Consider the following 14,656-nt stretch of genomic DNA (forward strand, 5'->3'; position numbering starts at 1 on the left):
AACCTTATGTGGTAAGAATTACTCAGTTTTACTCATAATGGATCTGAGGCCCAATCGCAGACCTACTTAAGAACATTCAAAAGTAGATCTAAGGCATCAATGTTTTTTAAATTTTTTTTTTTCCAACGTTTATTTATTTTTGGGACAGAGAGAAACAGAGCATGAACGGGGGAGGGGCAGAGAGAGAGGGAGACACAGAATCGGAAACAGGCTCCAGGCTCTGAGCCATCAGCCCAGAGCCCGACGCGGGGCTCAAACCCACGGACTGCGAGACCGTGACCTGGCTGAAGTCGGACGCCTAACCGACTGCGCCACCCAGGCGCCCCAGGCATCAATGTTTTTTAAAACTCTAAGGGATAATTTTGATCAGCAGCCAAGGTTGAGAACCAATGTTAAAAAAAAAACTTACTCAAGATCCTTCAGTTAAGTTTTAGTGCCATTATTCCAATCTAGGCCTAACAATGTTCTTAACACACTGTATCAACTGTTTTCCTGCCTACACAACACTAAATGTCTAACTGCAAAGGTATTAGAAGGTGAGTCAACTTGTTTCTCATTTTGGTAATGGCTAACACATTGCTGGGCCCTTACTAAGTGTCAAGAACAAATGCTACCATGCTGAACATTCATTTAATCTTGATAATGGCCCAGGACATGATAAAGCCAAGAAGCTATCATACCACCGTACAGCTAAGAAGAAGCTGCAGCAGGTGAGATGGGTCTTCCCCCACAGCACTGGGATCAGGCTAGTTTAAAAGAAAACATAACCTCCCTACCCCAAAGGAGGCCTTGGCTACCTAGCTACAAACAAATTTCTCCCATGAGCCTCATAATCTCCAGCTTGAACAGGTTACCCAAGTCTTCCAAAATGATGATTAAAATCAGTATTAATGGGGCACCGGGGTGGCTCAGTCGGTTGAGCGCCCGACTTTGCCTCAGGTCATGATCTCGCAGTTCATGGATTTGAGTCCCGCATTGGGCTCTGTGCTGACAGCTCGGAGCCTAGAACCTGCTTCTGATTCTGTGTCTCCCTCTCTCTGCCCCTGCCCTGCTCAAGCTCTGTCTCTCAAAAATAAATAAATGTTAAAAAAAAAAAAAAAATCAGTATTAATGCCATCCTACCTCACAAATTATTTTCCTGTCACCAACTATTATCAGACCATCAATCTCATACAACAGCATACACTGGTGTGCCTGGGTGGCTCAGTCAGTCAAGCATCTGGCTCTTCTTATCAGCTCATGATCTCACGGTTCGTGTGGGGCTCTGTGCTAACAGCATAGGGCCTGCTCGGGATGCTGTGTCTCCCTCCCTCTCTCTCTCTCTCAAAACAAATAAATTAAACACATTTTTTAAAATTGTGCACATTTACTAATCTCATCTAATTTCCCACCCTTCTCACCTTAGGAGTCATTTTTACTTATGTCCTCTAGTACTCATGGTCTAACAAATTTCTCTCAACTTTAAAATTAAATTTCACTCTCTCAAAATAAATAAATAAACATTAAAAAAAGAGGGGTGCCTAGGTGGCTCAGTCAGTTAAGCGTCTGACTCTTGATTTCAGCTCAGGTCAAGATTTCATGGTTTTGAGTTTGAGCTCTGCATCGGGCTCTGCACTGACAGCTGAGAGGCTAGAGCCTGCTTCTGATTCTCCGTCTCCCTCTCCCTCTGCCCCTCTCCAGCTTGCACTCTCTCTCTCAAACATTAATTATTTATTTATGTTTATTTACTTTTGAGAGAGAGAGAGAGAGAGAGAGAGAGAGAGAGAGAGAGCGCGCGAGCGAGCAGGGGAGGGGCAGAGAGAGAGAGGGAAACACAGAATCTGAAGCAGGCTCCAGGCTCTAAGCTGTCAGCACAGAGCCAGACACAGAGCTCGAACTCACAAACTGAGATCATGACATGAGCCCAAGTCAGACACATCATCGACTGAGACACCCAGGCACCCCAAAAGAAGTAATATTTTAAAAAAAAACACAGTACAATACATTAAATTTTGAAGCAAGATTAATGAAGTTCATTAATGCTTTTGCTTCAAAAATTAATTACCATACTTTTGATAAGAGTATAAATTTGACAATCAGTAAATTATAATCAGATTTGGTAACTAAAATGTGTATGTATGTGCATCTCTTGGAAAGATTGCAAAAACAAAACACACAAAAAGGCAAATCCTACCAGAGTTAATTTTGGCCTGTAACCACTTTTTCATACAATCTTGGTGAACATACTGCAAGCTTCCTGTGCACTTGCACGGCTCTATCAGCAAGTTAGATGATGATGCAGCTGCCATCTGACAAATTCTACATAAGTCACCTTCTTCTTCTTCAGAGTCCTCTAAAAGGAGGCTAGAAAAGAAGGAGCATCTTGTAAATACAGCTATCAAAACTTATCCTGGTTGGTCATTTCAAATCATACATAATCTCAAACAATATTTTTGTTATTTCTATTCATGTTCTAAGTAGAAAAAAAGCAAACAACCATAAAAAACTCCAACCACCATTAAAAACCAATTCAATGAGAATGAAAATGACAATAACTGTTTTAAAGGTAAATGAAACAGGATATCCTATTATTTACCTTCAAAGGCTTTAAGTGATTTTGTCTTTGATATCACACTTATTTTGTATCACACCTTATTTTTCACAATCACTTTACAAATATCCCAAGAAATTTTAATTTCTACAGTTATCGTAGACTACTTCAGTTCCAACAGTATAAAGGTAATGTACTTACATACTTAGCACTTTCCTCCCCCATCTCCAAAAAAACATTTAGGACAACTTCAAAAAATTAAATATGGGCTTGTGTTTTTTCACTTACATGCTATCAGAACCACATAGGGTTAAGCTGATAAACTTTTTGTGCTAAATCACAGTAAAAGAACAAAGACTTTTATTCATTTCCCCCACCCCTAGCAATGTTATTTATTTAATCATCCTCATTTCAACAGAGTAGGCTTTTAAAGTGTGAAGCAGTTTTCATTAACCTATGTCCTCTAACAGGCCCACATGTACTGCTTAATTTAAATGCAGAATGATAGCCATTTATATATATTTTACAAATATTTAATGTTTGTTAAAGTGCTTATTGCCTTAGTCCACTGCTGGCATGAAAGAAGTAACTCAGTAAATTACAACTGAATGCTAAACTGTTACTAAAATATAACCTGGATGATACAGGTTCTTAATGAATTCAGCAAAAAGATGTATGGAAAGAGGATTAGATATACAACTGTTAGGTGATTATCATGGTCTGGTTAAGCCAGAGATATAACCTCAAGCATAAATATTTATGTTTTACCTTCAGATTTAACTTTCTCTGGCTTATACTTTCAATTATTTTTACTTAAGAGTTTCAATTTTTTAGACTCGTATTAATTTACTTGTGGAGTGTCTTGAAATCACATATTAGCAAAAAATATATAACGAAGGAATACCCACACACTATTTCTATGACAAAATAACCAACAAATACTGCTTTATAATCTAACCAGACATGGTGGTGCTGGCTTAATTTGTTTCTCTTTGAAAATTACCAAACTAATGCTTTGCCCTCTGTTGAACCACTGCCCTCAAATTAACCTAACTTTGAACACAGGAAATATAATAGTTACTACATTTATCAGCAGACAGCTTATAATCAGAGGGAGTTACTATGACATTAAAGCTAAGACTACCAGGGCATCTTTTTTCAAGAAAGGAAAAATAGCAAACTTCAAATGCGGGAAGAGAATAGTCCCATGCTACAATTTGTCCTACATAAGGAAAAAAGGGAATGTAGTAGCCTAATATCCAACAACCCAGACTCTCTTTATCCCCAGAGAGTTACATTTTAATGTATTTCTTCTTAAAAAAATAAAAAAATCTAAAATAGTAAAAACTATGCTTCCCAACAATTCCATTACATTAGTTATTTATGAAGAAAAAGCAACAAGTTAAAACACCCCACAACCTTAGCTTTACCTAAGTCTTGTCTTCCTGTATTTTACATAAACTATCCTAATCCATTTTACAACAAAAATTATTTTAATAAATGGAAAAACTAAGTACACTAAAATGACAAACAATAAAGTTGGGACTGAAATCTCTTTCATTTTTTCACTCTTACCAGAGATTTTTAAATAATCAACCGTACAAAGATTGTATCTGCATAAAAAGATTCTAAGTCCTATATTTAGACTACTATTTCTGTCAAATCAATACACAAAGAATATTCTGTGTACATGTACACGTCAAAAACAAAATTTGTGCAAATGATTTTATCTCATTCCAGAAGAGTCTGAGATGAGACATACAAATAAATGGTAAATAAATCTTAACTAAAGGTAAGACAGATAGTTTTGATAATTTATAAACCACTGGGGTCCCTTTATCAATTCTACTTAGCAATGGTCTACCAAGGAACGGGGTGAGACATTAAGATTTTTTGCCTTTTTATGCAAAAAGCTGTATTGAAAGCTGGTTAAAAATAATCTTCAGACTATCTTGATGCAATCTACACCCCCAGTGCCTATCTTCATTATTAATTCTCATCCACTTTACCTCTGAGAATTTAACATCTTAGTGGGTATAAATCTTAAGGAAAGAAATTTACGGTATGTTTCTTGTTATGAGAAGCCATTTTAGAAATAAAGATTCCTGGGGCACCTGGGTGGTTCACTTGGTTGACCATCTGACTTCAGCTCAGGTCATGATCTCACAGTTCACAACTCTGAGTCCCACATCAGGCTCACTGCAGAGCCCCCTTCAGATTCTGTCCCTCTCTCTCCCTGCCCCTTCCCCACTCGCATGCTTTCTCCCTTCAAAAATAAAAAAAAGATTTCTTCCTCTAATCTGCTCTTGCTTTACAGACTTATGACAGGTATTCAAATTTACCTCTCTTTTATTTTCTGCAGTTTTTCTGGGTCTCTTGAAGGTGCACTTTTAGTTTTATCACTTTTTCCATCAGATGAACTCCAACCTGAAGGAATAATATCTACAGTGATCATGACATTGTCAGTCAAATTATTTCCAAGTGCTGGGGGGACTGCAAATCGAAATAAAGAACCAGGAAGGATCCCTGTTATTCCTGTATTTCTTCCACTGTGAGCTGAATCTGATGTGGAGCCACCCGTAGCAGCACTACTCGATGCTGCAGATGCTTGTGATCTGTTGGCAGTAGCCCCAAGGGGATCACTCTGTGCTTCAAGGTGAACCACTTCATTTGATTCTCTTCTAAAAATATGATGAGATCTAGATGGTATATCAGAGGTAGGTATCCTTGAAGAGTCATCTCGTCCCTCTCGTCTCCTTCTAGAGAACAAAGGTGTGCATCTATTTCTAAGTGAGGAAGATAACCATGGTCCTGTATTTCTACCTTCAGATTCTTGGTTAAAATTTTCTGAATCAGGCTCAGAGCTATGATTTTGGCTAAGAGATGACAAACCCCATCTTCGCCTAAGAAATCGAAATCCCTGAGAAGCTTCAGATGCCCTACTATCGGGAACATCAGAAGCTGACGCTGCATTGCTACGTGACTGTGAAGCTGTCAAGATTCTTGGAGAAACATAGGAATTTTCAGAACTCAATGATCTTGTATTCAAGGAATCCTGACTAGATCTTCGGGGAAAGAAAGTAGATGACATACTAGAAGCTATACGTGACAGCAATCTTCTGGTTGAACGTCTACCTTCGTTGTCAGAAGATTCTTGAAATGATCTTTGAGATGAACCAACCCTATCTGAACTGCTTATGGTTGAGGCTTCATCTCTATTTGAAAGATAAGAAAATCCAGGCTGTGTACTGCTTTGGGGAGATTCCAATTCTCTTGGAGAAAAATTTGACCGTAGAGAATTTCTATTAGAGTCCCTAGAACATGGTACAGTCTGATGTTCAGAAGGCATCTGGTGGTTTGTGGATGATGTATTCAACTGTAAAGTGCTCACTGAGTTATCTTTTGGTCTTGCTCCCTGTGAATATGAAGAAGGAACTCTGTCTTGAATATCTATTTTTGAAAGACAAGAAAACCAATTACATGAAATATTTTGAGTATTAAATTTAGAATTATTAACTAATATTTGCAAAATGAAACACTGAATTCAAACCAATACTGCTATTATTATGAATACACAGCTTAACTACTATTACAGAAAAAAAACATAAATGTATTTCTCTTTTTATACTAAGTTAACACTGCAAACTGAAAAGAAAGAAATGTATCATGGCTAATGAGACAAACATCTAAATCTACTAAATTAATGAAGGTATAACAGTCTGAATTTGTTAATCAGAAATTGATATGGTAAATATCTAACATCTAAATGGATAAGGAATTTTATTTTATTTTTAAATGTTTATTTTTGAGAGAGCGCGCGCGTGTGTGTGTGGGGGGGGGGGGGTATTTTTGAGAGAGAGCGTGTGTGGGAGAGAGAGGGAGTCAGAGGATCCAAAATGGACTCTGCGCTGACAGCGGAGAGAATGATGTGGAGCTCAAATTCACAAACCATGAGATCTTGATCTGAGCCAAAGTCGAATGCTTAACCGACTGAGCCACCCAGGTGCCTCTAAATGGATAAGAAATTTTCAATGAGCCAAATAATTCACTGTAAAGGACTCTTACAATAAATAATGGCAAAATAATCCTAGGAAGACAGTGTTTTGGAGATTCTTCCTACACTGCAAGTATAAAAGTTATTTCATACAAATACTATCATCTTTAAAATTTTACGGCAAACCTTGGTTGACAGCTAAAAATTCCTCCAATCGTTTTTCTTGCAAGTTCTTATCTCTGTTACTTATCAGACATAACTCTACTTTTCAACACTTGCTAGAAGCTAGGAGTCAGAATAGAGCCCACTACTGGTGGTTTTACACCTTAAAATGGGATGAGAAATACTACAGCATTCCTTTATAAAGAATTCTCATCCACACACTTAGCTTAAAGAGTGAGATTGCTACTGTGCTAACACATGGACCTTCGTGAAGGGATAAACTGTTAGTGGCTAAATCTATTCTACCCTATACTTTTAGACGTTCAAACCTAGACGCCACTGATACTATATACTAGAGCTCATACACCTAAAACCAAACAAATAAAAAGAGGTCTTCATTGGTCATTGGTCAAGGCAAAGACTGCCCCAATAACTTTATTTAAAATAACCTACACAGAGTGTGCCTGGCTGGCTCAGTTGACGGGGTTGTGAGTTTGAGCTCCAGGATGGGTGAAGAGATTACCTAAAACAATTTTTTTTTTTTTAGTTTATTTATTTTGAGAGAGAAAACACAAGCGGGGGAGGGGCAGAGAGAGAAGGAGACAGACAGAGAGCCCCAAGCAGGTTCTGTGCTGTCCACACAGAACCCAACACAGGCACTCGATCTCAAGAACCCTGAGATCATAACCCGAACCAAAATCAAGTCAGACGCTTAACTGACTGAGCCACGTAGGTGCCCCAAACAAATGTATTTTCTTCTATGTAAATCAAACTCCACTTCTGCCTGCTAGATCTGTCAACTTCAATAAGCACTTTTTTTTAGTATTACTATTTTATGACATTTAATTTTGAAAACCTTAATACACTGACAGAAATAGTGTGGGTCTTTATTTCAACTGAATGAATAAAGGCACATTCATGTTAAACAAAAGTAATTCTAAATTATGCCTTAAAATGTTGATTTCAAGCTTTAGTTAGGTCAGAAATTTACCATTAAGTAGTTATTACACTATACAGTTAATCCTGAACAACATGGATTCGATCTGCATAGGTCCACTTATCCACAGATTTTTCTGGTAAATACAGTAGGCATTATATACGTATTTCTCTTACGATTTTTTCTTTTCTTTTTTAACATTTTTAATGTTTATTTATCTTGGGGAGGGCGAGTAGGGGTAGACAGAGAGAGACAGAGAGACAGAGAGACAGAGAGACAGAGAATTCGAAGCAGGCTCCAGGCTCCAAGCTGTCAGCACAGTGCCCGATGCAGGGCTTGAACTCACCAACTGCGAGATCATGACCTGAGCCAAAGTCAGACACTTAACCAACTGAGCCACCCAGGCACCCCTTATGATTTTTTAAATGACATAATTTATTTTCTCTAGCTTACTTTATTATAAGAATTCATTATGTAACACATACAGGTATATGTTAACTAACTGCTTACATTTTTGGTAAGGCTTCCAGTCAGCAGTAGGGTATGAGTAGTAAAGTTTTAGGGGAGTCAAAAGTTATATATACATAGATTTTCAACTGCACCGGAGGAAGGGGCAGATAGGGGCCAGTGCCCTCACCCCTGCATTGTTCAAGGGTCAACTGTATAACGCAAATGATATTGGGGTATGCTAAAATTATTTAGTATACTTTACAACATAGTTTTTAATAAAATATTTTTCAATATTTATTTATCTTGAGAGAGAAAGAGTGGGGGAGGGTCAGAGAGGAGAGAGAATCCCAAGCAGGCTCCAAACTGACCGCACAGAGCCCAATGCAGGGCTTGATCTTACGAACCATGAGATCATGACCTGAGCTGAAACCAAGAGTGGGAAACTTAACTGACTAAACCACCTAGGTGCCCCAACATATATTTTTAGAAAATTATAAGCAGACAAAATCCAGATACGACTGTACATCTATTTTAAGCTTATTTTTTAAAGTATAAAAACAAATATGCTAGTATACAGTATAAAAACATACTAAGCTATTTTGAAATCTCCGTAAGATGCACTTCATGTATTCGTTTCTACTGTCATTTTAATAATACATACACAGAGGAAAATGTAACATTATTAAGCTATACATAATAATACAATTTATACATACATGATGAATTTGTGAAATCACCACTTCGGTGGCTATAATCCATAAGATTACTAATGGAAGAATCTGTTCTTCTCTCTAAATCTCTTCTCTCTCTCATCAAGTCAGTTCCAAATGATCCAAGTACCATTGATGAAGATCTAGGAACTTGATTATGCCTCCAAGAAGATTCTTAAAATAATGGAAGAAATTTTAATTCAGAAAATGCTTTCAAGATTTCTGATGACAGTTCTGTGGTATTATACAGGGAGGTTATCATGATTTGTTACATAGTTGCAATCAGAAGCAAAATTCAGCAAAACATAAAATTATTCACTAATGAACTCATCACTTATAAAATTGTTTCCTACTCAAATATTCTTCTCTAACACTACAATTTACCACCCATCCATGATGCCAATGTCTCAGTCACCTTCTAGAACACCTGACCATACCATGTGAGCTTGATGTAAAATAATTACAGAACAAAATGCAAAGCTGGTCAAAGATGCAGAATTTCCTGAAAAGTCAATGAAACTGATATTGGAGAACAGCCAAAATTAAAATCAAGCCATGTCAAAATGGAAGATGTTTTACTATAGCCACTGAAGATATTTTATCAGAAATATTATCATTGCCATCACACTTGCTTCACTTATTGTAAAAATTAATGTACTGTTGCAATCATAATCTAAATTTTTAAATGAAATCATATCTAACAAAATAAATTAAAAATAAGTCTGATAACTTTCCCCCCTAACTATTTACCTTGAAATTTTGTTTCTTGCTTTCCTAGTCCCAATAGCCTTATTGATTCCTCCTCATTAAGGGAAATGGCCCAGGGTATTTAATGCTATGCCTTCACAGAGTAGAAGAGACCAAAAGTATCTGTGCACAATGGTGTTTGTCTACAATGTTAAGGACAGTCTGCTCTTACCCATCACACTACTCTTAATATTCTTCAGATGGGCAGTGTCTTTCCCCAGGCGGTCCTGCCTATCAAAATAGAAAGGAATCGCTTACACTAATTCAAATGATAATACAAATGCATTTCAAGAATTTTATCTCCAATTGTGTCATCACAAACTCTGTCTCACCTTAAAACTATTTCAGGCATTTCCTAGTGTCTCATTTGAAGAGGAATCTAAGTGAGGAGGGAGCCTCCTCTGCCCCCTCAAGGAAAAGAAAAGATGTTTTCAATTTGTGCAATAAATGTATGTCTGTGAGTACAAAATACCATGCATGGAACTTTATGGATAAGTCATCTAAATCCCAGAATGGTTAAGTGACTTGTCCAATGCCATACAGAGGTCTAGAATTGAATCATCGCTTTCAGATTCCTTATATATAGAACTCCAAATAGAATACCATCAACTATTTTGTTTAAAGAATTTCTATTTTTTCTCAATATAAGTATATAACACAATATTCACCATTTATAAAAGATATGCTTAGGTTAGGGAATGTTAATGTATCAGTACATTTGGCTTCCCTAGTATAACAATTAAAAAAAAAAAAAAAGTGACCTCCTATACAATAACCAGCAAAATACATGTCATTTTTACCAATTTGATTACCAAACAGATCAGCTATTCTAATTAACCAAAATATGTTAATCTTGTTTGTACAGGAAATTTGTATCAAATTTAGAAAGAAAATCCAAACTGAGTTAATTTTAGTTTCAGCACTAATAAGATTTTGAAATCTCCATTACATTTCTGACCCACTCTTGCATGCAGAACTTGTTTAATAACACTAAGTTTTGGTAAAAGGGCTTTAGTCCATAGTGCATATATAATAAACCTTACACAAATTTAACTCTTACCTGATACAGCATTTAAACCATGTCCAATATTTCTCCCAGCAGAGGTAGATGTACAGTTTGTACAGGAAAGTTTAGGTCTTTTTGAATCATGATCCCGTTGCTGGTTTTGTGATCTTGAGCGTGCTCCCTGAGTTATCTCAGATTCACTATACCAAGTAGACTGAAATGGTGATGCTGATGCTGATGTAGACTATCAGTAAAAAAAAAAACAAAAAAACCAAAAAAACGGTTGTAACGGAACAACAAAATGCTTGTATTCAGTCTACTAAATTTATTCCGAATTCAATTCATTCCTCACAAGCATACATTTTTCTACTATGTAGGTTTTTCATAGTTTTTTGTTCCTTTCTACTCACATGTCCCTTTACTTTATACTGTAATTACACTTTGCTAGGTAATCAATCTGATACAGATTAAATCTACTATGTAACTGTATATAAATACTTGTGTTAGAAAAAACTGAAGAACAAAATTCTTACAATCATTTTGTTTTCCTGATTTAATATTTCAAACTCCTGAGAAACCTATGTCCTTTCCTAAAGGTGAACAGAACACCAAGAAAATAATAAATAAATTATGAAAACTCTACTATAAAAACAAGATTTTTCAAATAATAAAAAATGCATCCTGGATCTAATGCCCAGAAATATTCTGTATTTTTCTCAGAATGTAAATGGTATTAAAAAAAAAAAATCCTAGTATCTGGATTTTTTTCATCAGTGAAGCAAGAAACAGGTAAACATATACATAGTAAACATAGTATATATTAAAACTCTTAGCTCAAGGTTTTCTCTTTGAACACAGAAATATACACACACAAGTTATAGCAACCTGTAAGACAAAAATTACTCGGAATGTACAAACTATTTCACTTCCTCCTAATTCTTTAATTGGTTAAAGCAGTTTATTCTATGCAAGGCATAAAAAGAAAAAGGATTAGTCTATCCCTTTAAATATGTAGATTTAAATAATAAGAACACATTCCAACATAATTGTTGAAAGTGTCCTTTTCGAGGCGCCTGAGTGGCTCAGTCGGTTAAGCAGCCGACTTTGGCTCAGGTCATGATCTCGTGGTCCATGAGTTTGAGCCCCGCATTGGACTCTGTGCTGACAGCTCAGAGCCTGGAGCCTGCTTCTGCTCCTGTGTCTCCCTCTCTCTCTGCCCCTCCCCCATTCGCGTTCTGTCTCTGCCTTTCAAAAATGAATGTTAAAAAAAAATTAAAAAAAAAAAGTGTCCTTTTCTATTATGCTTCAATTACAAGAAGCATAACTGCATGGTTTCAGGGAACTATATATTATTCGTTCAGGGTACCTGTACAGAATAAGCCTTGCACACATGGAAAATTAGAAGATGCAAAGCTGAATAAGTAGGAACAGGCCACATCCAGAGTTCATCCATCCCTTGCCCATCCCTACTGCAAACTCAATGTGGCTTCAGCTTAGTACAAATTTGGTCTCACAAGCCTTCTGCACCAAGTCCTCCACAGAGCCTCAATGAATGAACTGGAGTAGCATTAGAGACGAAATTCATTAGATATTTCACAACCAAACTATTATGTGCCATCATCAGGGTATTAGGGACCATGTGTTATATAGACCACTGATTCTAAGACCTTTGGATTTCAGAGACCAAAATAAAGATGTTTTAATTTAAAATTTAGAAAGAATTGCCAGGCTGACAAGCAAGGAAATCTAAATTAGCAAATACCACTTAATCCCACTCCAACTTTTAAAAGGGACATTTTATATACTCCTCAAACATGACAACATAATAGAATAAAACAGACTTTTAAAGTGAATAAACTTTATTCGTATAAAATCTTTTCCTTATTTTTCTCCTCTTGCATGGACCAAATTGTTACTGACTGGCACTTCTGTAAATTGGACTTTTGTAACTACTAAAGGAGAAAATACCATCAGATCAACCACTTCTTAGATCCTTAGAGCATTGTGGAAGATGAAAAAAATGGAATAACAGAAAGTAGGAAAATCAACTATGAAGTCATTGAAATAGCAGGAAATAAGTGCTTGCAACAAAAGCAATGAGAACAGAATAATTAGATGAAAACTCATCAAATTTAGAGACATTGTGAGAAATGAACAAAAAGTTGGATATCAATTCTGTTTTCAGGCACTGGCTACTGGTGGGAAAAGACACACTCACTGCTCAGGAAACAATTTTCATGACTTCCCACTCTAAAACGCAGCCCATGGAGCCTATATGTCATCCGAGAGACAAAAGTGCTTGTTAATATCAATATATGGAAAGGATAAACAGAGGTTCTGACCAGTATTTCTGCTGGTTTAAAATCAAAATCAAAACAGTTTTGGGCTCCTACCAACTTGGTCCACCGTTCAAATACCTTCAGTCTGAATTTTTTTACCACTGTTAATTATTTTAACAATTTGGAACTATTGATGGGGAAATAAAATAGGAAATGAGTCTATCTCCAAAGCATACTGCCCTTCAGATAATGGATGCTTTAAAAGTAGTTTTGGGGTTGTTTCCATTTTTCTGACTATTATGAATAATGAGAAAAAAATTTTTGTTCAAGATTTCTAAGGTCTAAAAAACACTGCCAACACAACTGATCTTACTAAGATGGTGCAGTAAAAAAAGAACATTAATGAAAACTTATTTGTAAATCATATATTTAATAAGAAACTTGTATCCAGAATATTTTAAAAACTCTCACAACTCATAAATTAAGTCAATACTTAAGTTTCCAAAACAGGAAAACCAAGGCCCACATGGGTTCACTGGTGAATTCTACCAAACATTTAAGGAAGAAAATACAACAATTCTCTCCAATCTCTTGCAGAGGACAGAAGAGAAAATACTTCTTTATTCATACTATAAGGGCAGCATTACCCTAATACCAAAACCAGACGAAGACATAACAAACAACAAGTAAACTATAAACCACTATCTGTCATGAAGACACACAGAAGTCCTCAATAAAATACTAAAGCACTGAATTCAGAAAGTACAAGACAAATCATATACCACAATGAAGAGGGATTTATCCCAGATATGTAAGGCTGGTTCAACATTAAAAAAAATCAATCCATGTAATCCATCACATTAAAAGGCTAAAGAAACAAAAATCATGTGACCAACAGATGAAAAAAAAGCATTTAATAAAATCCAACATCCCTTTCTGATAAAAATTCTCAGCAAACTAGAAATAAAAGGTAATTTCATCAATTTGATAAACAATTATCTATAAAAAAATACAGCTACAAAGAGAAACTTAAAAAAAAAAACATTTACAATTACACCCAAAATAATAAAATACTTAGGAATAAACTTAACCAACGAGGTGAAAGACTGTACAATGAAAACTATAAAAACAATGATGAAAGAAACTGAAGAGGACACAAAGAAATGGAAAGATATTCCATGCTCACAGACTGTTAAAATGTTCATAACAATCTACAGATTTAATGCAATCTCTATCAAAATGCCATTTTTCATAGAACTAGAATAATACTAAAATTTGTATGGAACCACAAAAGACCCAGAATAGGCAAAGCAATCTTAAGAAAGAAGAACAAAGCTGTAAGAATCACACTCCCAGATTCCAAACTATACTACAAAGGTATAGTAATCAAAACACTATGGCACTGGCACAAAAACAGACAAATAAATGGAACAGAATAGAGAACCCAGAAATAATCCCATTTTTCAGGTCAACTGATCTATGACAAAGGAGGAGAGAATATACAATGGGGAAAAGACAGGGGCACCTGGGTGGCTCAGTCGGTTAAGCATCCAACTTCGGCACAGGTCATGATCTCATGGTTCCTGAGTTTGAAACCCATGTCGGGCTCTGGGCTGACAGCTGGGAGCCTGGAGCCTGCTTCGGATTCTGTGTCTCATTTTCTCTCTGCCCCTCCCTCACTTATGCTCTGCCTCTCAAAAATAAATAAAAGTGCAAAAAACAATTTTTTTTTAAAGAAACAATGGAGAAAAGACAGTCTTTTTAACAAATGGTGCTGGGAAAACAGGTAAGCTACATGCGAAAGAATGAAACTGGACCACTTTCTCACATCATACACAAAA

The 14,656-nt window shown here is 36.2% G+C and overlaps 1 protein-coding gene across 11 annotated transcripts in view; it reads right to left on the reverse strand.

Moving 5' to 3' along the window:
• MARCHF7 (membrane associated ring-CH-type finger 7) overlaps positions 1-14,656 on the reverse strand; it is a 64,727-nt gene that overhangs the window by 16,426 nt on the left and 33,645 nt on the right. For 10 of the 11 annotated variants that reach the window (XR_007154677.1, XR_007154676.1, XR_007154679.1 and 7 more), the window contains 4 exons: positions 10,591-10,780; positions 8,790-8,957; positions 4,873-5,980; positions 2,174-2,343 (listed from right to left, as the gene is read on the reverse strand). Coding sequence is in view for 7 of the 11 variants with exons in the window: in XM_047870180.1 (XP_047726136.1) it covers positions 2,174-2,343; positions 4,873-5,980; positions 8,790-8,957; positions 10,591-10,780 (1,636 nt within the window). In the remaining 4 variants the exon portion in view is untranslated. Of the gene's footprint in view, positions 1-2,173; positions 2,344-4,872; positions 5,981-8,789; positions 8,958-9,533; positions 9,762-10,590; positions 10,781-14,656 lie in introns of all 11 variants that reach the window. The other variant, XM_047870185.1, reaches the window with a different exon arrangement.

Source organism: Prionailurus viverrinus, chromosome C1, assembly GCF_022837055.1.
Source record: "Prionailurus viverrinus isolate Anna chromosome C1, UM_Priviv_1.0, whole genome shotgun sequence".
NCBI lineage: Eukaryota > Metazoa > Chordata > Mammalia > Carnivora > Felidae > Prionailurus > Prionailurus viverrinus.